Source organism: Dipodomys merriami, unplaced genomic scaffold (assembly GCF_024711535.1).
Source record: "Dipodomys merriami isolate MVZ:Mamm:240054 unplaced genomic scaffold, mDipMer1.0.p SCAF_16, whole genome shotgun sequence".
NCBI classification, from domain to species: Eukaryota; Metazoa; Chordata; class Mammalia; order Rodentia; family Heteromyidae; genus Dipodomys; species Dipodomys merriami.
In genome coordinates, this window is record NW_027202937.1 from 6,833,366 (window position 1) to 6,859,927 (window position 26,562).

General features: G+C 42.4%; 2 protein-coding genes across 4 annotated transcripts in view; one reads left to right on the forward strand and one right to left on the reverse strand.

Moving 5' to 3' along the window:
* Dnah8 (dynein axonemal heavy chain 8) overlaps positions 1-471 on the reverse strand; it is a 205,509-nt gene extending 205,038 nt beyond the window's left edge. The window contains exon 1 of one of the 2 annotated variants that reach the window (XM_070023840.1): positions 419-471. The gene's annotated coding sequence lies outside the window, so the exon portion shown is untranslated. Of the gene's footprint in view, positions 1-184; positions 285-418 lie in introns of those variants that run through there. The other variant, XM_070023841.1, reaches the window with a different exon arrangement.
* A 4,853-nt stretch (positions 472-5,324) lies between these two features.
* Glo1 (glyoxalase I) lies at positions 5,325-18,183 on the forward strand. 2 transcript variants are annotated; one of them, XM_070023844.1, is made up of 7 exons: positions 5,422-5,480; positions 5,667-5,974; positions 10,573-10,655; positions 12,908-13,048; positions 14,665-14,732; positions 15,542-15,631; positions 16,485-18,183. In XM_070023844.1, exons 3-7 carry the CDS (start codon positions 10,594-10,596, stop codon positions 16,571-16,573), a joined length of 450 nt encoding a protein of 149 aa, XP_069879945.1. In that variant the 5' UTR covers positions 5,422-5,480; positions 5,667-5,974; positions 10,573-10,593; the 3' UTR covers positions 16,574-18,183. The 2 variants fall into 2 exon arrangements, with proteins under 2 accessions (XP_069879943.1, XP_069879945.1); XM_070023842.1 differs by lacking the exon at positions 5,667-5,974 and having other exon boundaries at positions 5,325-5,480.
* Positions 18,184-26,562: the final 8,379 nt, after the last annotated feature.

The following is a 26,562-nucleotide window of genomic DNA, read 5'->3' on the forward strand; positions in this document are numbered from 1 at the left end:
TCACTACTGTGATGAAGAAAACTAAAAAAAAGTATGGATAATTCTTATAGTTTAAATTTACAATAAAATTACGTATCTAGGACTCTCAATTACTGCCATTTGGTGCCTGGGCTGAGCTTCCAATACCTGGTACCTGCTAACTAGCTAAGCACTCCGCCACTGAGCTATATCCCTAGCCTCTTACTTTTGATTGTTGTTTTTTTTTTTAAAGGAGTAGGGTGTGGGGTCCAAGGAAGAGCCTGGGATTGAGGAGGGGGGCAGTGACTTCGTTGGGTTTTTCCATCCTGGAGCTGGGTCACTGGTTTAGACAAAGAGGCGGGGGGGAGGGGGAGGGCAGAATTTCCTCTTCCAGGTGGGATGCTAGAGGAGGAGGGCGCCGGGCTGGCTGAAGCTGACCTCGGACCGATCACTCACTCACCCCACCACCACGGCCGTTGGAAGTCTGAAACGGGTTCTCTCCTCTGGGGTTACCTCGCGGCTCCGCGGGGCGCCGCACTCAGAGGGCAGTGGGGGTGGGATGGGGCGCGGGCCCAGGCGCGTGGGTCATCTGCGCGTGGGGGGACAGGCCTGGGCACGGAGGGCGTCCATCTACACATGGAAATTGCAGGGCGTGGGGTTCCTGCTTGTGACACATGGATGTGCTCTCTGACGCATATGACATGATGTCCCCCAAACCTTGAGAACTCATTCTCCAAGTTTGAAGGCCTTGGGGGGATTGCAGGATATGCTCTGAGGGTATTGGCATAGAGCTGTGTCAATACCGGACAGTGTTTCCTATGACCTTTCTGTTGCCGGAGTGTTGCATTTGAGTTCTCTGTTGAGTCTCTGTGCTCAGAAACTTACGACTAGTGAGACAGAAATGGGTGAAGAAAAGGAGCTCCTCAAGATCTACCTCCTCCCCTTTCCGGTTTATTGATGCTTTTCCTATAACTAATTCCCTGACTTGACATCACTTTCCAGGTGAAAGGAACCCCCTTGTTCATTGCTCATTACAAAAGAACACTGACCACTTAGCCCTGGATTCCTTAACCTTCTCACAATCAATACCTGTCTCTGACCAATGATTCTGTCCTCTGGGGGTTGGAAGCAAGGAAACTTGTCTTGCATGCCATATTCTTGCCATTTGTTGGGCTATGAGCAATAAATGTCACACTTCTATTCACTGGGTCTCCTTGTCCACTTTTGGCATTTATAAATCTGTGGAGATCTGATCCTTTGTCATCTTACCTAGGCAGAGGTACCTCTGTATATTCTGATATAGTAAGAAACAAATTCCAGAATATCATAACCCTTGAAGTGTCTTAAATATACTCATATGCATCAACTGACAAATTCTTCTTTTGAAAATATATTCTAAAGAAATAATGCTAAACAGAAACAGAGCTTTTGGTTCTAAAGGCGTGTGTTGCCATATTGAATTTGTTGTTGTTGTTGTTGTTTTGCCAGTCATGGTGCCTGAACTCTGGGCCTGGGCACTGTCCCTCAGCTCTTCAGCTCAAGGCTAGTGCTCTACCACTTGAGCCACAGCACTACTTCCAGCTTTCTCTGCTTATGTGGTGCTGAGGAATCGAACCCAGGGCCTCATGCATGCAAGGCAAGCACTCTACCACTGAGCCACCTTCCCAGCCCCACCATATTGAATTTTTAGTACCATGATCTATGTAATAGTTTCATTTACTCTGGCAAAAAACTAGGTCCATGGGATACTCTCACGTGGGAGTCCCTTGAAAATGTCTAATATATAAGGAAGCTACACCTTCCACAGAGTTTTCTGGAGCTTAATGGAAAAGAAACACCATGTTACACATATATAAAACCATAAATGTCTATGAAAATATAATGAGATTTAAAAAAATACAGCATAGTAGCACATAGAAATGGCTTAATCAATATTAGCAGTAGTAGCTTAGTACTAATGTACTATGTACTGGAAAAAATACTGGATTGATAATCAGGAACCCGAGGTTCAGTGTAGATTGTACTCCCCAATGAAATAAATCAACTAACTAGCTGAATAACCTTGAATGTACAATGCTGCTGTCCTATGTGTGTGTCTTCATTTGGAAAATGAAATGGAGAAGGGGAAACAAAGGAGGAGGCTACAATGCTTGATAAGAAATGTACTCATTGGGGCTGGGAAGGTGGCTCAGTGGTAGAGCGCTTGCCTTGCATGCTTGAGGCCCTGGGTTCGATTCCTCAGCACCACATAAGCAAAAGGAAAAAAGCCGGAAGTGGCGCTGTGGTTCAAGTGGTAGTGTGCTAGCCTTGAGCTGAAGAGCTGAGTGACAGTGCCCAGGCCCAGAGTTCAGGCCCACAACCGGACCCAAAAAAAAAAAAAAAAAAGAAATGTACTCATTATCTTGCCCATGTAATTGTAACCCCTCTGTAAGTATTTTCACAATTAGAAAAAAAAAAAAAAAGAAAATGAAATGGAGACAATGAAATCTCTTCTAAGTTTCCGTACTGTTCCCCAAAACTGTAACTCCATGATGTGGTCTGTTCCAAGTTTCATCAACAGAGGAAGAGATATTATTGACTGTTAGGAAAACGGAAGAGAAAGGAAAAGGAAAAAGCCGGATTCCATTCTCAACAGACTAGGACTATTTATTGAGACACAACAGCGAGGAACTCAGCCTTACCCTGGGCTTGGAGGCTGAGCTAAGGGAGGTTTGAGTCAGGTTTTACAGAGTCCAAGCAAGGGGACAAGGGTTACTTGAATTTAGTATGAGGATGACTATAGATTTGGACAAAGAATAGAGTATTTCCTTATCCAAGGTCTCTAGCTTTGTTAATGTTCAAACAACTCTACATCTGTCTTGCTTACACAGTTTGACCTTTGCAGTATCCAGTTCTGTCTTCCAACCTCTTTCTTTTTTTTTTGGGTCCAGTCGTGGGGCCTGAACTCTGGGCCTGGGCGCTGTCCCTCAGCTCTTCAGCTCAAGGCTAGCACTCTACCACTTGAGCCACAGTGCCACTTCCGGCTTTTTTCTTTTTTCTTATGTGGTGCTGAGGAATCGAACCCAGGGCCTTGAGCATGCAAGGCAAGCGCTCTACCACTGAGCCACCTTCCCAGCCCCTGTCTTCCAACCTCTTAAACCCTTTCCTGGCTTCCCAGCTCAGCCTCAGAGCCTTACAGGCTAGGCCCACAATGGAATGTTTATAGTCAGGCTCAAGTCAGATTTTCCTGCTTCGTCAAGTACATTCATGCATACCTGGAGTAATAGGGTAGGGGCCAATCCTTCATTGACAAATAAAAATGCCAAAACAACAGACTGTAAATTGTCTAAATTTGTGGGGACTGTTCAGATAGTCAATTTTAGTTATTTTGTAATTGTCCTAACATAGCCACATGATCTTACTACAGATAAGAATTTAAGTAGCCAGCCATTTATTCAACATGGAATAAATATTAAATAAATATTGAGTAACTATACACAGCCCATTTCCTTCAGACTTTTACCCCCAAGATTATTTATACCCCCACATTTATATTTAGTTATTCATATTATTATAACTTTTGGGAGGGGAGGTTATAGCTCAAGTTGTAGAGCAACTGCTTGGAAATTACAAGAAATGTAGTTCAAACCCTAGTACTTGGGGGGGGGGGAACCCAAATCTACCAATACAGAAATCCCAAATATCTGACAATAGGAACCTAGGCAACTCATAAAATGGAACTCAACTCACTAAGCAAAATAATAATGTTTTATATGGTGTAGTAAATGCACACCTATAATCCCAGGACTCCTAGGACTCAATAATGTTAGAAAAATGGAGGAGAGGGGCTGGGAAGGTGGCTCAGTGGTAAAGTGCTTGCCTTGCATGCCTGAGGCCCTGGGTTCGATTCCTCAGCACCACATAAGCAAAAAGAACAAAAGCAGAAGTGGCGCTGTGGCTCAAGTGGTATTGTGCTAGCCTTGAGCTGAAGAGCTGAGGGACAGCACCCAGGCCCAGAGTTCAGGCCCCACGACTGGACCCCCCCCCCCAAAAAAAAAAAAGAAAGAAAGAAAAATGGAGGAGAAAGGAAAAGGAAAAAGCCAGACTTCCTTGTCAACAGGCTAGGGCTGTTTATTGAGGTACAGCAGCAAGGGGCAACAAACCTTCCCACGGAAAAGGAGGTTTGTGCAAGGAGGTGGGCCCAGAATGGGGCTTCTATGGGTTTGAGTAAGGAAACAGAGGTTACTTGGGTTTAGTGTAAGGAGGGGCACGGGTGGGGGAGAGGGTGACTGTAGATGCAGGCCGAGAATAGGGTATTTCCTTTTCTAAGGTCTTAGGCCTTTTTAATGTTCAAACCGCTCTGCATCTGTCTTGTCTAGACAGTTGACCCTCACATGATCCAGTTCTGTCTTCCAACCTCTTTAACGCTTTCTTAGCCTCACAGCTTGGCCTCAGCTTACAGGCTAGGTCCAGAATGGAATGTTTACAGCCAGGTTCAGGTTGGATTTTCCTGCCTGTGTCAAAGCACATACAGGCATACCTGGGGTAATAGAATGGGAGTCAATCCTTCAAATATTGCATATGAATTTCAGTTGCTCTTCATGCACATCAACCCTTGATCCTCACAGATACTTTTTAACTTCTTTCCATCTCAAGGGTATCAAACAGGATTCTCTGTATACTCAAAAATGTATTCCTTCTTTTATAAACTGATCCTTTTCTCTTTTGTCATTTTTTGTGCTGTTTGTTGTGTTTTTGTTTGTTTTTTCCATTGATTTGGAAGTCTGAGGCAGCTTCCTGGGCTGCTCCTCAGGAGAAATGTTCCTGTTAGGAATTGTTTGTTTTGGGGCATTTTCTGATGTCATTATTAGATAAGTGTTCCATACACAACACACGACCTTGTTTTTCGTATTTCTAAACTTTCCAAAAATAACATTCGTATTACACGTATTTTTCTACAACTTGTTGAGATAAGGTCTCGTTTTGTCCTGGTCCATGCTCCGGACAATCTCTGCCACTATGTCCTGCTTATTCTATATGTTTTAAAGTTTTTCCCTTCTCATTTTTTTTTATGGTATAAAGCAAGTACTGTACCAGTGAGCCACATCTCCAGCCCTTGAGCTTTAATAATTAAATGGCAACAGAACTAGGTCATGAGTCACACAAAAAACTCACTTTCCCGCCTGCAGACTTTTTTTTTCTCTTTTAAAGCGCTTACTTCATTTTTACGCAAAGCATCCTGGGAGTTGTAGTCTTCAACCATGGGAACCCGAGGCCAGGCATCCAATCAGCAGAGAGCCTATACCTTTCCCCCCAGCGATTGGCTATACGTGGCTGCCGCCCGCCCCCGCGGCGCCGTCGCGTTGGCCGACGTGAGGGCAGGCGGGTTTAAGGCTGGGAGGGTTGTCGGCGGTGTCTCTGCTCCTTGGTGCAGCCGTTCCTGACTGTGCAGTTGAGTCATGGCAGAATCACAGCCCGCGTCCGGGGGCCTCACTGATGAGGCCGCTCTCAGTTGCTGCTCCGACGCGGACCCCAGCACCAAGGTGGGCCCTCGATCCCCTACTCCCGCCTTCAGAGGACGCGGTCCTGGGCGGAATTCTAACTCGGTGCGGCCTCTTGCTGCAGGTCGGCCGGCCTCGGGCGGACGGGAGCGGGCCGGGAAGAGGGTGGATGTGGTCCAGTCCGGGGAAGGGGGCGGCCTGTGAGGATGCACGGGTTCTTGTCTTTAGGTTGGCTCGGGGACGTGGGATCTGCTTGCGGCTCTCCTGGTCCTGTCTATTTGGGGACGTGGCTGGAAGCCTGGCCAGCCCGGGTCAGGTTCCTGGGCCGTGCTGTCCCTGCTCCCGGGTCGGACGCCACGAGCCGCCCAGACCTCCTGGGCACAGGCCCGAAGCTCTTGTCGCTGTGCCCCCGGCTTCACCCCTCCCAACCGCTGCGATCGCCCCGCGCTCAACCCCTTTGGCTTGGCTTTTTTTTGTTGTTTGCCCACGGCAACCCCTCCGACCTGAAGGAGAGACAGATCTTCGGGCTTCGAACGGTAGGGGAATCGTAGGAATTCCTCCGCTCACCCTCGGGTTTTACGATTGCGAGCCAGTCAGAGGAAGGACCTGTTGCCCGTGAGGCTTTCACTACTTCCCGGGACGGCACTGAAGCCCGTAACTCGCTCAGGTGCGGTGCCTCACTGCAGTGCCAAGGCCAGGCCCCGCCGACGCCTCGGGACTTGTACCTGTGGAGTCAGCAGTGTCAGCGGATTACATCTGTTGTAATTACTTGTGATTCACCTTAACTGCATCTTTTGTAAATTCTTTGAAGATCCACTGTTGGTCTTAAGTTACTCAGACCCGTGAGGAAGGCAAGAGGGGATTTGTCTTCAGAGCAGAGTCAGAAACTTCCAATTTTGACTAGCACCTAATGTGTACTTAGGAAAAACGTTAATCATTGCAAAATTAAAGGGAGATTTATGTCTTTAGATTATACATGTATGTGAATTATTCCTCTGGTTAACTTAGATATCCTTTAATCATCCTACATATTGTATATTTAAGTCATTTAGTATGTTAGTTTCACAGATAACTGAGGATTTTATGTATTGGACTATTTCAAACAAACAAAATGATTTCAGGACTGTGTAGTGTGAGTTAATTTCCCAGATAACTGGGTTTTATATCCTGGACTGTTTCAAACAAAAAAGATTCTTGGAACTGTGGTTCAGTGGTAGAGAACACACTGAAACATGCAAGAGACCTTAGGTTCAATCCCTAGTGCGCATACACACTCACACACATACACACACACAATTGTAGGAAGATACTTAGAAATACAAATAGATACACTTATCTAAACTTTATTTGATTAAGAGTTATATTCTGAGATCAGTAGTGTTGGGTCCTAAAAGTTCTGAGTAGGGCCATAAAATGGAATGTATAATAGCTGGTGTATAGTCAGTGTGCCAGGCCAGGTGTGGCATTGTAAGTCAATTACTTAATTTAATCCTCACAACTCTAATAGGCATATAAGGAGATTTAGACACAGGTGTTGACTCACCCAGAGAGGGTGAACCTGGCTTCCACCTTGTCTGCTTCTAGGATACTGATTCAAAACAGTAATTTTGGAATTTGCCATGAAGAGAAAAAAGGATCCTCAATGAACTAAATTCAGCTTGATTGCTGATTATCTACATTTATAAAGAACATGGCTAGCCGGGCCCTGGTGGCTCATGCCTGTAATCCTAGCTACTCAGGAGGCTGAGATCTGAGGATCACAGTTCAATGCCAATTCAGACAGGAAAGTCCATGAGACTCTTATCTCTGATAAATCACCAGAAAACCGGAAGTGGCGCTGTGGCTCAAGCGGTAGAGTGCTCCCCTTGAGCTGAAGAGCTCAAGGACAGTACCCAAGCCCAGAGTTAAAGCCCCATGACCGATATATTAAACTAAAAAAAAAAGAAACATGACTGACACTTTGGGTAATACTAAGATAAACAAAATGGGCTACCCGATACACCAGCTCTAATGTGAGGTGGACTAATTAGCTATTGGCATTATAAAGCACTTTGGAGAACAGGAAAAAGAGATTTTTCAAACATTGCATGTATGGAATTTATAGTCAGATGACCTCCATTTGTATCCTCCATTCATTGGTTACAGTAACCTTGGCAGGACTCTCGAGTTTGTACAGTGAAAGTAAAGACAGCTCAGAGATCTGCTATAAGAATAAATAAAATGACATGAGATATATTACATTCTCTAACCTATGTGAGTGACAGAACTTCAAGTAGTATTTCAAGGTAATATTTGTTGAGGCTCAACAAAAGTAATGACTTACTCAGGATCACAGATTTAGATCCAGCATATGAACCACTATTGTCTCAAAAATAATTTCTCTCACATCTGTATGTTTTCCTCTCTGTGCTTGAGAGATGAAAGGCCTCATGACTGAAGAAAAGACCAATACTATGGGATGTAGATTGGTTAGGGGTACATAAGCTCACCGTCCACTAGGTTATAAGACTGACATGCGTCCCATTGGTTTAAAATCCAAGTTTAAAACCAGGACTTATGTTAAGCTGGGATGCCAGTGGCTCATACCTGTAATCCTAGCTACTCAAGACACTAAGATCTCAGTTCAAAGCCAAACTGGACAGAAAAGCCTGTGAGACTCTTATCTCCAATTAACCACCAAAAAGCTGAAAGTGGGAGCCAAGTGGTAGAGCACAAACATTGAGCAAAAAAGCTCCAGGACAGCACCCAGTCTCAGCGTTCAAGCCCCAGGACTGGCACAAAAAAGAAAAAGAAAAAAACCCAAATAAACCAGTTTGCTTCCAAAATCTGGTTGTGTGAATGCAATTCCTCTTAGTTTCCCCCCCCCTTCTTTCTTCCCTTCCTTTTCCTTTCCTTTCTTTTCCTTCCTTGTGCCAGTCCTAGGGCTTGAACTGGGCCTGGGCCCTTGTTCCTAAGCTTCTTTTTTTTTTTGGGTCCGGTCATGGGGCCTGAACTCTGGTCCTGGACGCTGTCCCACAGCTCTTCAGCTCAAGGCTAGCGCTCTACCACTTGAGCCACAGCGCCACTTCCGTCTTTTTTCTTTTTGCTTATGTGGTGCTGAGGAATTGAACGCAGGGCCTCATGCATGCAAGGCAAGCACTCTACCACTGAGCCGCCTTCCCAGCCCCCCCTAAGCTTCTTTTGCTCACGGCTTGCATTCTACCACTTGAGCCTGGGCTCCACTTCAGGCTTTTTCCTCTTTTCTTTGGTAGTTTATTGGAAATAAAGACTCTCACAAACTTTCCTGCTTAGGCTGGCTTGGAACCGCAGTCCTCAGATCTCAGACTCCTGAGTAGCTGGGATTACTGGGGTGAGCCACTGGGCATTTCCTTTCTGTGGTTTCCTGGCTGGCTCATGGTTGCAGGGAGATCTGTCTCATCTCCTTGTATCTTGTGCTCCCATACCTCATAACTAGTACTGGGAGACTGCTTTTCCTGCTTCCGTTATTTGCCATACCTTTCTTCTGTGTTCTTTCTGGCTTTCCTGCCTTTCTCTTCTGCTTTTAAGGTCCTTGTGTGATTACATTGAACTCACTCTAATCTCTGTATTTTAAAGCTGACTGATTAATAACCTTAATTCTATCTGTAAAAGTCCCTCAGAGCAGTATAAATTAGTGTTTGCTCAAATAATATGGGACATCTTAGCATTTAGTCTTTCCCTGTAATTTCTCAGAGACTGCAGTGCATTGGCGGAGCACCAAGAACAGCTTCCCCCATGAGGCTGCCAAGTGCTGCCTTGGAAATGGCCTGTGGTCTGCTGACAGAGCACAGTAAGATTTCCAGGCCTTGGCCTCCCCAAGCAAACATGGAGGTTGACAAGCAAGCCTCCGGTCACTCACATTACCAGAGAGGAAGAGTTGCTTGCTGTTTTTGTCACATTTTCAGTATTTTGTTTTAATCTGTACTTGGACAAGCGTGACAAACAGTGTTGCTACTATTTATAATTTTCTTTTAAAATTAAAAAAAAAATTGGGGGGCTGGGAAGGTGGCTCAGTGGTAGAGCGCTTGCCTTGCATGCCTGAGGCCCTGAGTTCGATTCCTCAGCACCACATAAACAAAAAGAAAAAAGCCGGAAGTGGTGCTGTGGCTCAAGTGGTAGAGAGCTAGCCTTGAGCTGAAGAGCTGAGGGACAGCACCCAGAGCCAGAGTTCAGGCCCCACGACCGGACCCCCCCCCCCCCAAAAAAAAAATTGGGTTGGGCCGGGAATGTGCCTTAGTGGTAGAGTGCTTGTCTAGCACGCATGAAGCACTGGGTACCACATAAATAGAAAAGGCCAGAAGAGGTGCTGTGGCTCAAGTGGTAGAGTGCTAGCCTTGAGCAAAAGGCCAGGGACAGTGCCCATGCCCTGAGTTCAAGCCCCAGGACTGACCAAAAAAAAAGGTTTTCCTTCATAGCAATCACAGTGACTGTAGGGGTTTTCTGTTCAGTATGGATGAACTAAGGCCTAGCTGTGTGTGCCAGGCTAGCACCTGGATATCAGGAGCTACTTTTCCTTTCCTCACCTGTTTGCCCAAAGGGACACCTTTAAGACAGCTCCAAGACTGAGAAAAGTACCTCAAGCCTTCTGGAAACTTAGAGCCTCAAAGCCCAACTGCCTTACATATGGTTAGAAACTTGTAAGAATTATGGGCTGGGAAGGTGGCACAATGGTAGAGTGCTTGCCTTGCATGCCTGAGGCCCTGGGTTTGCTTCCTTAGCACCACATAAGCCAGAAAAAAAAAAAGGCAGAAGTGGCGCTGTGGCTCAAGTGGTAGAGCGCTAGCCTTGAGCTGAAGAGCTGAGTGACAGCCCCCAGGCCCAGAGTTCAGGCCCCATGACCGATCCCCCCCCCCACCAAAAAAAAAAAAAGAAAGTTGTAAGAACTAGCCAGGTGGCAAGTCTGTGAGAAGACTCCACTTAGCCACCAGAAAACTGGAAGTGGAGCTGTGGCTCAGAGTGCTCAAGAACAGGGTCCAGGACCTGAGTTCAAGCCTCAAGACTGGAACACACACACAAATGTTAACAATGGTGGTCTGTTTGTATCTTATTATAAGAAGCACAAGTGAAGGTTAAAGATGTTTTTAAAGATGTTTTTAATGTAACTGTTTCTTTTTAGGATTTTCTATTACAGCAGACCATGCTACGAATTAAGGATCCTAAGAAGTCACTGGATTTTTATACTAGAGTTCTTGGAATGACGTAAGTAAAGTATTAGCCTTTGATGTTTATTCCGTAGTGCGAATACGGGGAAGGTTTTTAGGCCCATTTAAAAGTAACAGATATTCTTTCTGCCAGGGTTCTGTAAGGGGGCCTGCGTAGACAGGTTAAGTTCCCTTCTCTATTCAAGCTAAGCCCATGAGCAACCAAATTCCATCTAAGTCCTTTATTTGTTCAGATCTCTTTAAATGTTCTGACAGTTTGTGGCTTTATGTTTACTTCAGAAAACATAAATATAAGGGCCTATTGCTCAGAAAATGAATGCGTTTACTCAAAGGGCCTGTTCCCTTCGTAGGCAGCACTTTCATTCTTGGCCTGGTAATGGCCACTGAGCTGGTAACCACGGAAGATTAATATGTTTGTTTATCTTCACTCTTACCTGTTGTCAGATATAACTGGCAGTTTTACTTTTCTTGATTTGTTTCCCCAAATAACATGAAGTTTTTAATTGTTTTTGGTAATATGAAGAACAAAATTAAATGATATTTAATTGACTGCCTACATAACCTCCATTGACTTTAAGAGAACACCTCAAGTAGTGTTTGTCTATTAAGAAAATCTGATCAGGTCGGAACAATAGAAAACGAAGAACAATAGTTTCCTTCTCCTAGCCCTTCTCTCTAGATTACTGCTGTTAATAGTTTCTTGTGATTCTGTCCAGAATTTAGCATAATGTATTTATTTAGCATAAACCAGCATGGGTTTTTTTAAATATTTGAAGAAAGAATCAATATATAATAACATTAATTTTATAATAATAAGTATATTTATATGTTTAGAGGGTAGAAAAGAAACTTACTGGACACTTCCTGTTTGTGGTGTACTTTCCATGTCACTTCATTCAGTCACGGCAGGTCATTGGGGGGCTGATTCCCATTTTGCAAATAAGAAAACCTCCAAACCTTAACATGATGATGCTACTGAGCCCAGACCCCACAGCTGGCACAGATCAGAGCTGGAATTTGAATCCATGCCCCACTGACTCCAGTGCTGACCTTTTTTTGTATTTTTGGTAGTACTGTGGTTTTACCTAACTCAGGGCTTCACATTTGCTAGGCAGGCACTATACCACCTCAAGTCCCCAGTCCCTGACTGTATTTTTAAAGAACTCACAGATAGGTGCAGCCTGGCAATAGTGTGGAGGATTTATTCAATGCAAGTCACAGTAGATGCGTCAGTAAGGTCTATGCCTTTATTTAGTAGGTGCCAGAGGTACTATAGTCAATAGTAAGTCAGTACCAGGGTCTCAGTGGGCTGAAGCGTATTGCATAGCAGGGATAATTAATTGAAAGATTTTGAGTCAACCTTGAGAAATGTTCCCTTAGCAATACCACAACCATTTGTTCTTGTTGATTAGAAACAAGGTCAAAAAAATAAAAAGGTAAACTTTATATTTGTGTGTGAAAATAGAATGGTGAAACCTATTGAAATTGTTTTAAGAGGGTAAGAGGGGATATATGGGACAGAGGGGAGTAAGGTGGGTGGGGTACATTGTATTCAAGTATGGACATGTCACAGTGAAAACCCCCTTACGCAAATAATTTATGCTGATAAAAATCTTTTAAAAGGATACCATTTTTCTACTTAGAAACAAATACTGTAATTCTAGCTAAATACCATTAAGTAAGAAGAATCAGTGAATTACAAAGGTATTTTATTTCCTGGTGCCAGAACTGGGACTGGCTCTACCACTTGAGGTACACCTCCACTTCCGGCTCTCTGCTGGTTACAGATGAGAATTTCACCAATTTGTTTTCCCAGGCTTCTGTAGAACCACAGTCTTCAGATCTCAGCTTCCTGGGAAGCCAGGGTTACAGGTGTGAACCACTGGCACCTGGCTTCTTTTATTTTTATGTTTCACTTTTTTTTTTGTCAGTCATGGGGCCTGAACTCTGGGCCTGGGCGCTGTCCCTCAGCACTTCAGCTCAAGGCGAGTGCTCTACCACTTGAGCTACAGCGCCCACTTCCGGTTTTCTAGTGGTTTATTGAAGATAGGAGTCTCACTGGCTTTCCTGCCCGGGCTGGCTTTGAACCGCGATCCTCAGATCTCAGCCTCCTGAGTAGCTAGGATTACAAGCGTGAGCCACTGGTGCCCGGCTCACTTTTGTTTTTAAAAGATTTTTTTTCTTCCACTGATTTTCCTCTTCCTTGTCTCACTCAATTGAAGTTACATTGATTTTAACATGAATTGGTCTTTCCTCTTAACGAATTTACCCATTTGTTTTTCATTTCAGCCTACTCCAAAAACTTGATTTTCCTTCTATGAAATTTTCACTCTATTTCTTGGCTTATGAGGATAAAAATGACATCCCCAAAGAGAAAAATGAAAGAATCGCATGGACATTCTCCAGAAAAGCCACACTTGAGTTGACACAGTGAGTTTTTATCATTTTCTATATTCAGATCTTTAAGAGTCTCTCTTTCTCCTTCTTTCTTCCTTCCTTCCTTCATTCACTTTTTTTTTTTTTTTTTGGGGGGGGGGTCCAGTCGTGGGGCCTGAACTCTGGGCTTGAGCGCTGTCCCTCAGCTCTTCAGCTCAAGGCTAGCACTCTACCACTTGAGCCACAGCGCCAATTCTGGCTTTTTTCTTTTTGCTTATGTGGTGTTGAGGAATCGAACCCAGGGCCTCAGGCATGCAAGGCAAGCGCTCTACCACTGAGCCACCTTCCCAGCCCCTTCATTCACTTTTTCTGATTGCTAGTTTAATTCAATTTGTCACAGTTTGAATGTTTTTATAGATTTTTGAGACCAGGCTTAGTATGTAGCCTAAGCTATTCCTGAACTCACTGTTTAGCCTAGACTGACTTCAAACTTTTTATATAAATTTTTGGGTCTGCCAGGCGCTGGTGGCTCACACCTATAATCCTTGCTACTCAAGAGGCTGAGATCTGAGGATTGAAGTTCAAAGCCAGCCCAGGCAGGAAAGTCTGTGAGAATCTTATCTCCAATAAACTACTAGAAAACTGCAAGTGGCACTGTGGCTCAAGTGGTAGAGCGTTTGTCTTGAGCTAAAGATCTGAGAGACAGCGCCCAGAAAAATAATCGGGTCTTTGGGCCAGTAAGACATTTGTCTTTTAGGTAGAGAATATAAAAACCTTAAGTAGTGATGAGGTATTTATCAAAACTGTAATTAATTAATGTGCAGATACTATTTCTAAAATCTTACATCATTCAAATTTTTGTCCTTTAATTATTTTGTTGCATTTTTAATCTAAAAGTTATAAATGTATATACATACATATATATGTATTTGTGTGTGTGTGTGTGTGTGTGTGTGTGTGTGTGTGTGTGTGTGTATAAAATAAGTTCTTAAAAAGTTATTAAATCAGTTTAGGGAAGGCTGGAGATGTAGCTCAGTGGTAGAACATTTGCCTAACATGTGCAAGGCCCTGGGTTCATTCCCCAGTACTGGAAAGAAAAAGAGAAAGGGAAAACAAGAAGTCAAACCATTTTGTTATAATTAAAGTATTTTTATAATTTCAACAGTTAAGAGAATGGAAGTAAAAATTCCCTTTTTCCCTTTTTGTTATGTTTACAGTTTTAGTATCTTTACATTGTTTCTTTGTACTCCTTACTAATTACTAAAAGACCATTTGTTGCAAAATGTGTCTTGACTCAGAACAAAATCTTAGAATGAAACAGTCCTAGACATTGGCTGACCCTGACAAATTATATCTTTCTGTACACATCTCTTCTATAAAATGGAAATGTTCAACTTTATAGTTTAATCCAATATGATGTATTTAGCACAGTAAAGGATGTTGCTGGTATTGCTGCTTATCCCAGTGCCTATTTTTACTCTATCCTTGATCTGGTTAAAACCATACTTTTCCCTCTTGTCCTGTGTACAGTTGACAATTTATAGTGTAGCAGCAGGTTTAGATCAGCTCTGTAAATGGTACACAGGAGAAGATTTTAAGATGGAGATTTCTTTTTTGGGTATCTGTTCTGCAGGACAGAGGTATGAGTTCTAGTTTCCCTTCTTTTGCAGCAATTGGGGCACGGAAGATGATGAGACCCAAAGTTACCACAATGGCAATTCAGACCCTCGGGGATTTGGTATGTTTTACTATTTGTATGGAATATGTATGGATTGATGTTACATGGTGTACATGTTAGTATTATAATAAACCTAAAGCAGTAATGATTACTAAGAATAATTTATTGAGATATAGTGATCTTTATTTTCCATAAATAATCTTATTTAGGAGTATGTAATTTTTGAGTCTTGGCCTAAATATAGCGTTTATTCTTTCATGATGATTTTACTTTAAAGCCTTAGTATTATACTTTCAGTAGACATTGTCAATCTGTCTCACTCTGCAGTGGTGGGGCTTGAACTTAATTGCTCTACCACTTAAGTTCCCCAGCTCCTTCCATAACACTTTTTAATTAAAACAACAAAACAAAACCAAAGAAATCTATTGCTAATAGCAATCTTAATTTTCTGGTAGTGTACACTTCTGCCTTAATGTAAAAATCACTCAAGTCCACAAGGCAAAAGCTGATATATTGTCACTGCTACCAGTAAACCTATTCAGTATGAGTTAACAATAACTTCTCTTACTGTCTCCTTGATCTGGTTAAAGTCCTACATTGGTATAGATTATTCTTAACAGATTGAACTATATGAGCCTGTATTGGTTTATTTTAAATAACTTATAATTCAGACCAACTATTTATTCCATTATACTCAGCTAGTTATAACTGTATTCATTCTTTAATATAGATTTGGAACCTACCTGACTCAGTGTGTTTTCAATTGCCTTTTGTTTTGAAATTATTTTGGAAGCCACTTGTGGCACTGTTGTGATTACCTTTTTTATTCTCTGTGTGTGTATGTGTGTTTCGGGGGTATGTCACCTAAGGTCACATTGGAATTGCTGTTCCTGATGTTCATGGTGCTTGTAAAAGATTTGAAGAGCTAGGAGTCAAATTTGTGAAGAAACCTGATGATGGTGAGACTATTACTTACTGTAGTTATGCCTTTCCCTAATTAAATAATGTTATAAGCACCTGTATAGAATGTCCTGTTGAAATAAAACCCTTTGGGTTGTAAGTGACAGAACTCTACTTCAACCAGCTTAGGAAAAGTAGAATACCTGGGCATCTCAGAGAACAGCACTGAAGGCAGTTTCACCAGAGAGTGGACCCAGGATCCAGGGAGTCATCAAAATCTAGGCTCCTCCCATTTTCTAGACCCACCATGAGGGTAACTTGGCTGTGTAGGTAACCTATTCTGTTCACTCCCTTGAGAACCTCCCAGTCTTTGTTTTTTTCTTTGAAACACTTCCAGGGGCTGGGAAGGTGGCTCCGTGGTAGAGTGCTTGCATTGCATGCATGAGGCCCTGGGTTCGATTCCTCAGCACCACATAAGCAAAAAGAAGCCAGAAGTGGTACTGTGGCTCAAGTGGTAGAGCGCTAGCCTTGAGCTGAAGAGCTGAGGGACAGCGCCCAGGCCCAGGCCCAGAGTTCAGGCCCCACAACCGGACCCAAAAAAAAAAAAATTCCAGTGACTCCTGACTTGGTAGAAATGGTAACAGGGAAATGAGGCAAATAATTGGTCTCTGACAGTTGCAGGCCATCCCACAGTTGACATTAGAAGAGCTGCTTTTCATTTTTGTGTGGAAGATAACATTTGGGGCATTATGAAAAATGTGCATTTAAGCAACACTGACAACATGGAACTTGAAACAGTAAAACCATACATAAAATAATGTGGTTCCTGAAAGTGCCAATTAAGAATCAAGTTAAGAAAAATGTTTCATCTTATGAGCTCACTTGTCAGTAACGAACATTTTCACTTTACAGGTAAAATGAAAGGTCTGGCATTTATTCAAGATCCTGATGGCTACTGGATTGAAATTTTGAATCCTAACAGTATAGCAACTATTGTGTAGTTGTGTGAGAACACTTCTGTGAGGTGCAGTGAAGACTGAAAGAGAAAGTAAACAGTGAATTGGAGATACTCAGATACTTGGAGCATCTAGGACCGATGGATGGATGGTGTCCTCATTCAAATTATTTAAGTCCATTTTTCTTTCCTGTTTCAGCAATTCCGCTGCCCTTCATAACTGTGTAGTTATTTCTAGTTTTAAAGTAGTACTTTATCAATGACCTTGAATGTAGTTGTATAACTTTACTTTTTAGGTAATAATTAGAACAAGTCTCTTCAGAGGCTGCATTTGCTGCCTTCTGGCTCCCAAGTTAGCTTTCTTCAGTATGCCTTTGGATCTTTTTTTTTTTACTTAACTTTTTTTTTTTTTTGGTCATTATCTTCTGGGGTTTCCATTCCTCAGAAATACTTTTCACAATGCAAAAAAAAGAACACTGAACAAAAATGAAACTTCATATGTACTTCAAACAATACAAAGTGTTTGTTTTACAAAAGAGAAGGAATTCCTGAGAGCAATTCAGAATCATACTGACAAGGATTCTAATAGAACAATGAGTATCATTTCTTTTATAAAAGAATTTCAGAGTTCAAGGACTAACCTCATTTACCTGAGAGTGGGGAGGAAGGAGGACACAGTTTTTACTGGATACCCAGCTACTGGACCAGGCTGTAACATGCTCTTTATTACTAACTAATCATCCCATGAGAAAGAAAGCAGGATGTATAGAATAATGTGAATAAATTGAGCACTCAAGTTCTCATCATTTTAATAATTCAGATTATGCCTCACTCTTATACCTTATAATGCCTCTTGTATTAGTCTCTTGTAAAAATCTTCCATGAGTTTGTGCACTGTGCTCTTGGCTCTTAGGCCTGAATATCATTTTGATCGAAATGGTATAGAGGTTGATAGAATAAGAGTGCCTCCAGGAAACCTGGCTGTTCCCATCTTTATGATCCTTATGATCTTTGAGATGCTCTTGAAGAGTCTTCCTTCCAGAAGGTCTTCTTGATGCTAGTAGCCATTTATGATCAATTATATCCAACAACAAATGAGATAGTAGAAGTAGGCTTAGCAGTCTTCCCTGCAGTGTTCAATGAGTTTCAGAAATTTAAATCTGAAGCTGGGCGCCGGTGGCTCACGCCTGTAATCCTAGCTACTCAGGAGGCTGAGATCTGAGGATTGCTGTTCAAAGCCAGCCCGGGCAGGAAAGTCTGTGAGACTCTTATCTCCAATAAACCACTAGAAAATCGGATGTAGCATTGTGGCACTAGTGGTAGAGCGCTTGCCTTGAGCTGAAGAGCGCAGGGACAGCGCTCAGGCCCAGAGTTCAAGCCCCACAACCAACCAAAAAAATAAAAAATAAATAAAAAATTTAAATCTGAAAATCTTTTACAGCCTGAAGGATAAAGACATCCAACCTGTGCTTGAACTACAGTTAGATCTTCTGAAGAGACTAGTGGAAGACTTTTGGATAGGCTATACCAACTTGTTCTTTCTTTGGTAGAAGTACTTCACATTTTTCACATTTCTTTTTTGGATTAAACAGGTTTATGTCAGCAATTTAAACATTGTACATATAAGCTGAAATAAAATTTTAAGTATTACTTTAATTTGTAAACTTTTGTCCATCAATCTATTAACTAAAGGTGACCCTTATTAGGGAAATAATCTGAAAGGACTTGCATTTCACTCTGAACCAGAGATAGTTGTAATTCTGTATAGGCGGGAAGCCAGCTATTTCTTTGGGTAAGGATGTATGGGAAAGGAAATGAGATAAGGAATAAAGGATTGTGGTATAAGAGAAGACCAAATACCAAAATTTGGTTACAGCACTTTAGGAAGACCAATTTCCCATTCCAAGTACTAGAATGAACAAATAAGGGGTCTATTCAGCTTTTAAGTTCAATAATTCAAACTTTCTTTCCACTTGCTAAGATGGGCCTTGTTCCTTAAATCCGTATCTATATGCATTGAAAAATTATATGGTTCAGGACTGGGAATATGGCTTAGTGGTAGAGTGCTTGCCTAGCTTGCAGGAAGCTGTGGGTTCAATTCCCCAGTAGCACATAAACAGAAAAGGCTGGAAGTAGCACTGTGGCTCAAAGGTAGAACACTAGCCTTGAGCACAGAGAGGCTGAAGGACATTGCCCAGGCCCTGAGTTCAAGCCCCAGGACTGGCAAAAACAAAAACGTGGTAATTTTTTTTGGGTCTGGTTGTGGGGCCTGAACTCTGGGCCTGGGCGCTGTCTCTCAGCTCTTCAGCTCAAGGCTAGCGCTCTACCACTTAAGCCACAGCGCCACTTCCGGCTTTTTTCTTTTTTGCTTATGTAAGGTGCTGAGGAATCGAACCCAGGGCCTCAGGCATGCAAGGCAAGCACTCTACACTGAGCCACCTTCCCAGCCCAAAAGCATGGTGATTTTTTAGATCTTGCTAAGGATTAGAGCAATCACTTCTAAATAAACTTGCCTAGGAAGTACTTATGAGAAGGGATGAGCTAGAGCACAAGATGCTCCCTAATTTTTCATGATGAGGCAGCAGAAATCTAGCTTATGGTCACTAGGATGTCAATCCCATCAGCCCTACACAGCTGAGATAATGTGGGTGGTTTGAACAAGAGCTGTGGCTTCCCTACAGGACTGGGTAATGTTGCTGTAGTTCAGGCTTCTGTAACAAACACCATGAATTCGGTTTGGGAGTCTGAGATATCCAAGATGAAGGCATCAGCAGACCCAGTGAAGGTCCTCTTCGTGACTTGTAGACAGGTGTCTTCTTACCATACTTCCTCATGTAGCAAAAAGAAATCATCTTTCATGTCTCTTGTAAAATCTCTAATTTCATTCAGGAGTGTGCCACCCTCATGACCCACTTGCTTCCCCGAAGTCTTATCAGTTAAGAATTGGCTCAATACAAACTGCAGTCCACTCCGGGTATAAATAGCCCTCAGCAATATGGCTGCCTGTGGGGAGTGTCATATCAGTAAAAATGTCTGCTTCTGGCAATAAGGGAAAAAAAAATCCACCATCTGACATAGCAAGTACTTCAGGATTTAGTATGGGAAGGTAAGGTGGTTCTAAGATGCCAAGAGCTCCAGGTTCTTCTAGAGTTCCCAGCCTAGTGTTTTGTTTTCTCTTTGGGCCAACTATATTAATATATTTTTTAAATTTTTTATTTGTCGATTGTGGGGCCTGAACTCTGGGCCTGGGCACTGTCCCTCAGCTCTTCAGCTCAAGGCTAGTGCTCTACTACTTGAGCTACTGGCTTTTTCTGCTTATGGGGTACTGAGGAATTGAACCCAGGGCCTCATGCGTGCCAGGCAAGCACTCTACCACTGAGCCACCTTCCCAGCCCCTCAACAATATTTTTTTTTTTTGGGTCCGGTCCTGGGGCCTGAACTCTGGGCCTGGGCACCCTCCCTCAGCTCTTCAGCTTAAGGCTAGCGCTCTACCACTTGAGCCATAGCGCCACTTCCGGCTTTTTTCTTTTTGCTTATGTGGTGCTGAGGAATTGAACCCAGGGCCTCACGCATGTGAGGCAATCGCTCTACCACTGAGCCACCTTCCCAGCCCCTCAACAATACTTTTGATCAAAGATAACATCATCTCAAGTGTCACTTATAGCCTTAACAATGTGCAGTGAAAGTAAAAAAAAAAAAAAAAACAGCCCTCACTTAAGGTCTGAAAACCTTTTTCAGAGTTCTTCAGCAGAATTCTTATCATGTCTCAGACTTTGCTAGACTGGAATAGTTTTTCAGACTTTCTTTGCTTTAGATGACCCTGGCCGTTTTAAAGAGTACTGGTTAGTTTGTAGAATATTTCTCAATTGGGATTTTCTGAGTGCATGTGGTTGGGGTGGTGGTGGTGGTGGTGGTGATGATGATGATGATGATGATGATGATGATGATGATGATGATGATGATGATGATGGTGAAGACACTGAGGTCATGGGTTTATTAGAGACCACAGAGGTAAAATACATAGCATATGAGGAGTACATACTATGAACATAGCATTATCCTCTAATGGAAAGTTCTCTGCCCACCCCCTTTTCAGAGGAGGTCACTCTGAAGTGCACATGTATTGGGGAGTTGCGTTTCTATTTAAGAGAAAAACAGGTGTTGCACTTACCTGATTGCTCAGTGGGATTTGCAATGGTTGCAGTCCACGACAGGGCCTGCTTCCCATCCACTCAGTGCCAGGTGAACCCAACTGAAAATACGTCCCACGAATTTCTCAACAAACCCCTAGGGGTCAGCACTGCCTTGTTGAGAGCCATTGCTGTCTGAGTACCACTGCTAGTTTCTTTAAAGTAGATGTGAACTTACAGCATTTACAAAGCAACATAAGTAGAATACAGATTTGTGCTTATTTACATACACCTTTGACCAATTCAACACTCATTTATGAGGGCTATTAAGAGATCTTCAAAGCATTCCATTTTTACATAAACTCTTTTCTGTTTTACACAATACTGTATTAAGTTATATACTTATAATTACAAGGTAACCGGATTTGAACATGTTTGTAATGGACATAATTGAGAAGTAACTTTTCCGGGAAGCAGAAATGCACCAATGTTCCAGAGAGTGACAATTAGTTATAATTTGCTTGGCCTGCCAGAGTACCAGTTTTTTTTTTTTTTTTGTCTGTCGTAGGGCTTGAACTCAGCCTGGGCGCTGTCCCTCAGCATTTCAGCTCAAGGCTAGTGCTCTACCATTTGAGCCACAGCACCAATTCCAGTTTTCTGAGTGGTTTATTGGAGATAAGAGTCTCATGGAGGGGCTGGGAAGGTAGCTCAGTGGTTGGTAGAGTGCATGCCTTGCAAGCATGAGGCCCTGGGTTCGATTCCTCAGCACCACATAAACAGAAAAAGCCGGAAGTGGCGCTGTGGCTCCAGTGGTAGAGCCTTAGCAATAGCCTTGAGCTGAAGAGCTGAGGGACAGCTGAGGGACAGAGTTCAGGCCCCATGACTGGCAAAAAAAAAAAAAAAAAAAAAAGAGTCTCATGGACTTTCCTGCCTGGGCTTGCTTTGAACCATGATCCTCAGATCTCAGCCTCCTGAGTAGCTAGGATTACAGGCGTGAGCCACTGAGGCCCGGCTAGAGTACCAGTTCTTTATTGAGGAAATAGTGAATTCAGTTGATAGAATAATTGGTCGAGTAAAAACTGGTTAAAAAAAAATGTTGACTGTTTGGGCTGGGAAGTTGGCTCAGTGGTAGAGCGCTTGCCTTGCATGCATGAGGCCCTGGGTTCGATTCCTCAGCACCACATAAGCAAAAAAAAAAAAAAAAAAAAAAACAGAAGTGGCGCTGTGGCCCATGTGGTAGAGCGCTAGCCTTGAGCTGAAGAGCTGAGGGACAGCACCCAGGCTCAGAGTTCAGGCCCCATGACCGGACCCAAAAATAATAAAATAAAATAAAATAAAAAATTTACTGTAAATGCATAGGCTTCAGTCCTAGCAATATTAGTAAAGATTACAGATCTTTTTTTTTAACACCAATACATAGGGTTGCTATGGTTGTAATAAAATAGAAATTTCATCTGAATCTGAACTCTCCATACATTAATGTTGCAATAGGTTTCAAGAGTTTAACGACAAAACTACGAGGTTCTTTTATTGGTACTACTGTGATATGGGAATTTTTGTTTCCTAGAAAATAATCTGAGATTTAAATTTCTAAACTGCATACAATTTGATGCTTGTGTTATTTTTTATAATAATAAAAGCTTAGAAACAGAAACCCCAAATGGGGAATTGACTCTTGTAATACAACAATGGAATGTTTTCTATTCTAACATCATTTAAGCACAATTCAAAGCTCTATGCATTTTGTGCTTTCAAAAAAAACTAGGAAAATGCTCATGAGAGCCTAAGTAAGTGGGAAAGCAGGATGCAAACTCAGGTACATCATGGTAATGCTGCAGGTTCTTCTCTGCTCCAGCTAGTGTGAAACGGGATTTGGGCAGACCAAAGAAAAGGCAAGGCACAATAGGAATGGCGATTATGTTTTATTCATGAGCTCTCTGCCCTCGGATGCAGCTGCAGCACCAGCAACAACGCAACAGCCCGGCAGGGTTGCCTGATTCTACTCCCATTAGACAAAAGTGACATCTGGCTTGATACGGCCTCAAGGTCCGAAGGTAGTACACAAGTATGTGACTCAAGGTTACGTGGATATGTTCATCACAGTCCTGGGCTTCAGGCCCTTCCAGAAGTTACAGTGAGGAATCTGACTTAACTCCATTTCCCTTCAATTATGTTTTCAATTTTGTTGAAGAAAGAAAGAAAAAAAATCTATACACAGTCAGAAATGCTCTGAAGGAAACAAACCAAACTGATTATTCCTGACTACTGGCATTAGTAATGATTTTGTTCCGTATATTTTTCTATGTTTTCTAAATTCTCTAAAATGAGTAAGGATTTGTTCATGTTTGCTTTTTTTCACCTCGAGTAAAATTAGGTACTTAAAAATTTTAAATTGTTAATATACAGAGGTATTACTGTTACATAAGTCAGGTAATGAGTACATATTTTTGGGCAATGTCACCCCTTCCCTTGCTCTCTCCCAGTTTTTCCCTCCCATCCCCACCCACAAGTTGTATTGTTCATTTTCAACATAGTGTCCAGTGAGTACCATTGCTGCATTTGTTCACCCTTTGTCCCTCCATTTCTGTGCCTGCCCTTACATTCCCAAAGATATAAATGAACAAACAGAACAAAAAGAAAAGAAAATGAAAATAGCAAAAAAAGAAGATGAAGAAGAAAGAAAAGGAAAAAGAAAAAAAACTTGTCTTCATTCCCTAGAGTTCATTTTGATAAATATCTTGATGATCAGATGCACACAAGCTTTGTAAAATGAAGTATCTTAACACATGTTTTTGTATGATATCCAGACTTCAAGACGGTAACATTAAAGATCAGAAGGGGGCTGGATTATGTGGCTCACACTTGTAATTCCACCCACATGGGAGACTGAGATTGGCAAGATTATAGTGCCAAAACAGCCTGGGCAGAAAAGTCCTTGTCACCATGGAGAGAAGCGTTACACAGTGCTGACATGTGATTTCAGCCAAGATAGGAAATGAGAACCTATCCTAAAAAATAACTGCTGAAAAACTGCTGGAAGTGTGGCTCAAGTGGTAAAACACCAGCATAGCAAGTGAAAGCTTCTGAATTCATAACCCACTGTAGCAGTGTATCTTACCAGTATTTCAATGGCATTACTAGTCCAAGGCTGGACCCTGTACCAACAGCACCAGCATTAGTGCAACTGTTGAAAAAAATCAAGAATTTCAGGCTTTATCTCATGTTTACTGGTCCAGAACCTATCCACTCATTCATTCAAAGAGCTGAAACTTGAACCAGGGCCTTCCACCTGTTAGTAGCACATCAACCACTTGAGCTTTTTGTGGTTAAAGGGCTCATTGCAAGTCAACAGCCCCTTTTCTTTCATAGCACCCCTGTGTCTTTGGTGCCTGAAATGAGGTAGGTTGTGAGTTATAAGGAGACACAGGAAGGAAGGCCTGTTACCACTTTTAAATGCCTTTAGATAATAGGATATAAAAGACTTTATGGAGGGTGTACACACAATCATGTTAAATGTCCTTGCAGAACAAGGAGGCTGAAAATAGATGAATACTACCCTGAGAAAAGTTCCAATCTATGCAGACAAACTGCATGAAACAGAACAATAACAATCAAAAGCTCACCCTGACTCAAGAAGGTTGAAAAGCAATATGAGCCACCCTACTGGGGGCTGTTTGTGGTAAGTGATAGCATCTGACAGACCATTTTCAAGTGCTCACATCTGTGTCTGTGTCTCTCACCATTGATCATCCATTGGTTCACCTGGAGAGTTTGTCAGAGCATAGGTGTCTGGGCTCCACTGAGGTCTGGCAGATCTAGGATAGGTTCTACAATTTCTACCAGGTTCTCAGACACTATCAGTCATGGACCCACTTTGAGAACCACAGTATCAACATTCTCCATGGACCTGTGGATGAGCAGAGCCGGAAGTTGGGAAAGTGCCAAAGGCCCTTGTGGCTCCCTGGAACCAAGTATGGCTGCCCTAGTAAATGACTCCGTCCCTCTGGGGACGTGCAGGAGAATCCTTACTGACATGCTTGCTGTGGTGTAGCAGCTCATTCTCCTTGGCAACCCAAAACCCAGCCTGCCATTCAGCCAGTGGGTTCTGAGGCTGAATACAACTTCAGGAAATTGAGAAAAAAAAATGTGATTCTTTTTATATTGAATGGCCTTCAGCCTTTCCATTCTTCCTTCTTCCTTCCTTCCTTTCTTTCTTTCCTTCTTCCTTTCTTTCTTTCTTTCTTTTTTTCTTCCTTTCTTCCTTCCTTCCTTCCTTCCTTCCTTCCTTTCTTTCTTTCTTCCTTTCTTTCTTTCTTTCTTTCTTTCTTTCTTTCTTTCTTTCTTTCTTTCTTTCTTTCTTTCTTTCTTTCTTTCTTTCTGTCTTTCTGTCTTTCTGTCTTTCTTTCTGTCTGTCTTCTTTCTTTCTTGGTATAATTTGAGCAATACCTGTGTTGGCTGCCGCTCAACTTTCCCTTGGAGAGACCATATTCTATTAACCTTCTCCATGGCTCTCTCTCCGTAGGAGACACTTCCCTTGCTGATTGCCACCTGACCTTACTGCTCATTGGGATAATTGCAACCACTCTGTTTCTGAAGGTTAAGTGCACGACCTCTATTATTGTGGGACCTTTCATTCTCATTACTGATAGGGCAGCTTAGTTCTCTAGCACAATCGCCAACTACCCGATATGGAGCCACTACTGAGTTCTTGTGGACAGTGGTGTCATTCATTCGCAGTCTTTATTGTCTTACAGTCTGTCCTGTGGGACATCATCAACTGGTGGGTTTTCTGGCCGTAACTAAATGTATCTAGCCACTTTACCACAGGCACTTTCAATTCACCAATTGTATTAGAAGTCCTCCCATTGGGGGAGGAGAGAAAGACAGTAACTGGGGAGGAAGCATAGGACATTTTGGAGATGCTAATGACCTGTTTCTTGACCTGGGTACATTATGTGAAAAAACCAACAAACTGTATGATATGTGTACCTTACTGTACTTATCAGGCTTGAATTATAAACCGAAGTTCTGGTTTCTAAGGAAACTACCACAAACAAGGAAATAGTGACAAGAGGGATTCCTTGTATGTTCTCACAAAGACCAAGGACGCCCTCCCTGGGCCATCTTGTTGGTAACTCTCCCTGCAGAGTAAATACAGATCACACTCTGCTCATTGTTTTTAAATGAAAGGAGCACATAGATGGCCTTCCCTTTGCTACCATGAAACTGTAATCAATCATCTAGTTTTTTTTTTTTTTTTTTTTTGCCAGTCCTGGGGCTTGAACTCAAGGCCTGGGCATGGTCCTTGAGCCTCTTTGTGCTCAGAACTAATGTTCTATACCACTTGAGCCACAGCACCACTTCCAGCTTTTTTCTAAGTAGTTTATTGGAGATAAGAGTCTCACAGACCTTTCTGCTTGGAACCACTGTCCTTAGATCTCAGACTGCCAAGTAGCTAGGATTACAGGCATGAGCCACGGGTACCTGGCTTCATCTTGTCTTAATCCTACTTTTCTGATTATTCCGTTCATCTTCATTTCCTTTTCTCTTTAAATAAAAGTGAGAAATGCTGACTCTCTCTCTCCAGTATGAACCAACCCAGCTGTACTCATTTCCTCATAGGGTCAATGCTACCTTCAAGGGGAAACTGACTGTGAAACATTTTGTAAACTGTGCCAGGAATGTAAATAATTACTTCAACATTTTGTCCTTACCGCTAGCCTTTTCTTTTGGTATGATCTCTTCCTTCTTTGATGTTATCACCTACTTTCACAGGTTTAACTATCATCCAGGTGATAAAAACTATTTAAGCAGATGAAAAGATGAAATGGTGGCTCACGCTGCCTGTAATCCTAGCTACTTAGGAGGCCAAGATCTGAGGATGGAGGTTTGAAGCCACCCTGGA

Excerpts from the sequence above, each read along its gene's own strand:
- Glo1 (XM_070023842.1), top strand. The coding sequence starts at position 5,397 with ATGGCAGAATCACAGCCCGCGTCCGGGGGCCTCACTGATGAGGCCGCT. Across the intron at positions 14,733-15,541 it reads TTCAGACCCTCGGGGATTTG|GTCACATTGGAATTGCTGTT; the intron begins GTATGTTTTACT and ends ATGTCACCTAAG. Across the intron at positions 15,632-16,484 it reads TGTGAAGAAACCTGATGATG|GTAAAATGAAAGGTCTGGCA; the intron begins GTGAGACTATTA and ends TTCACTTTACAG.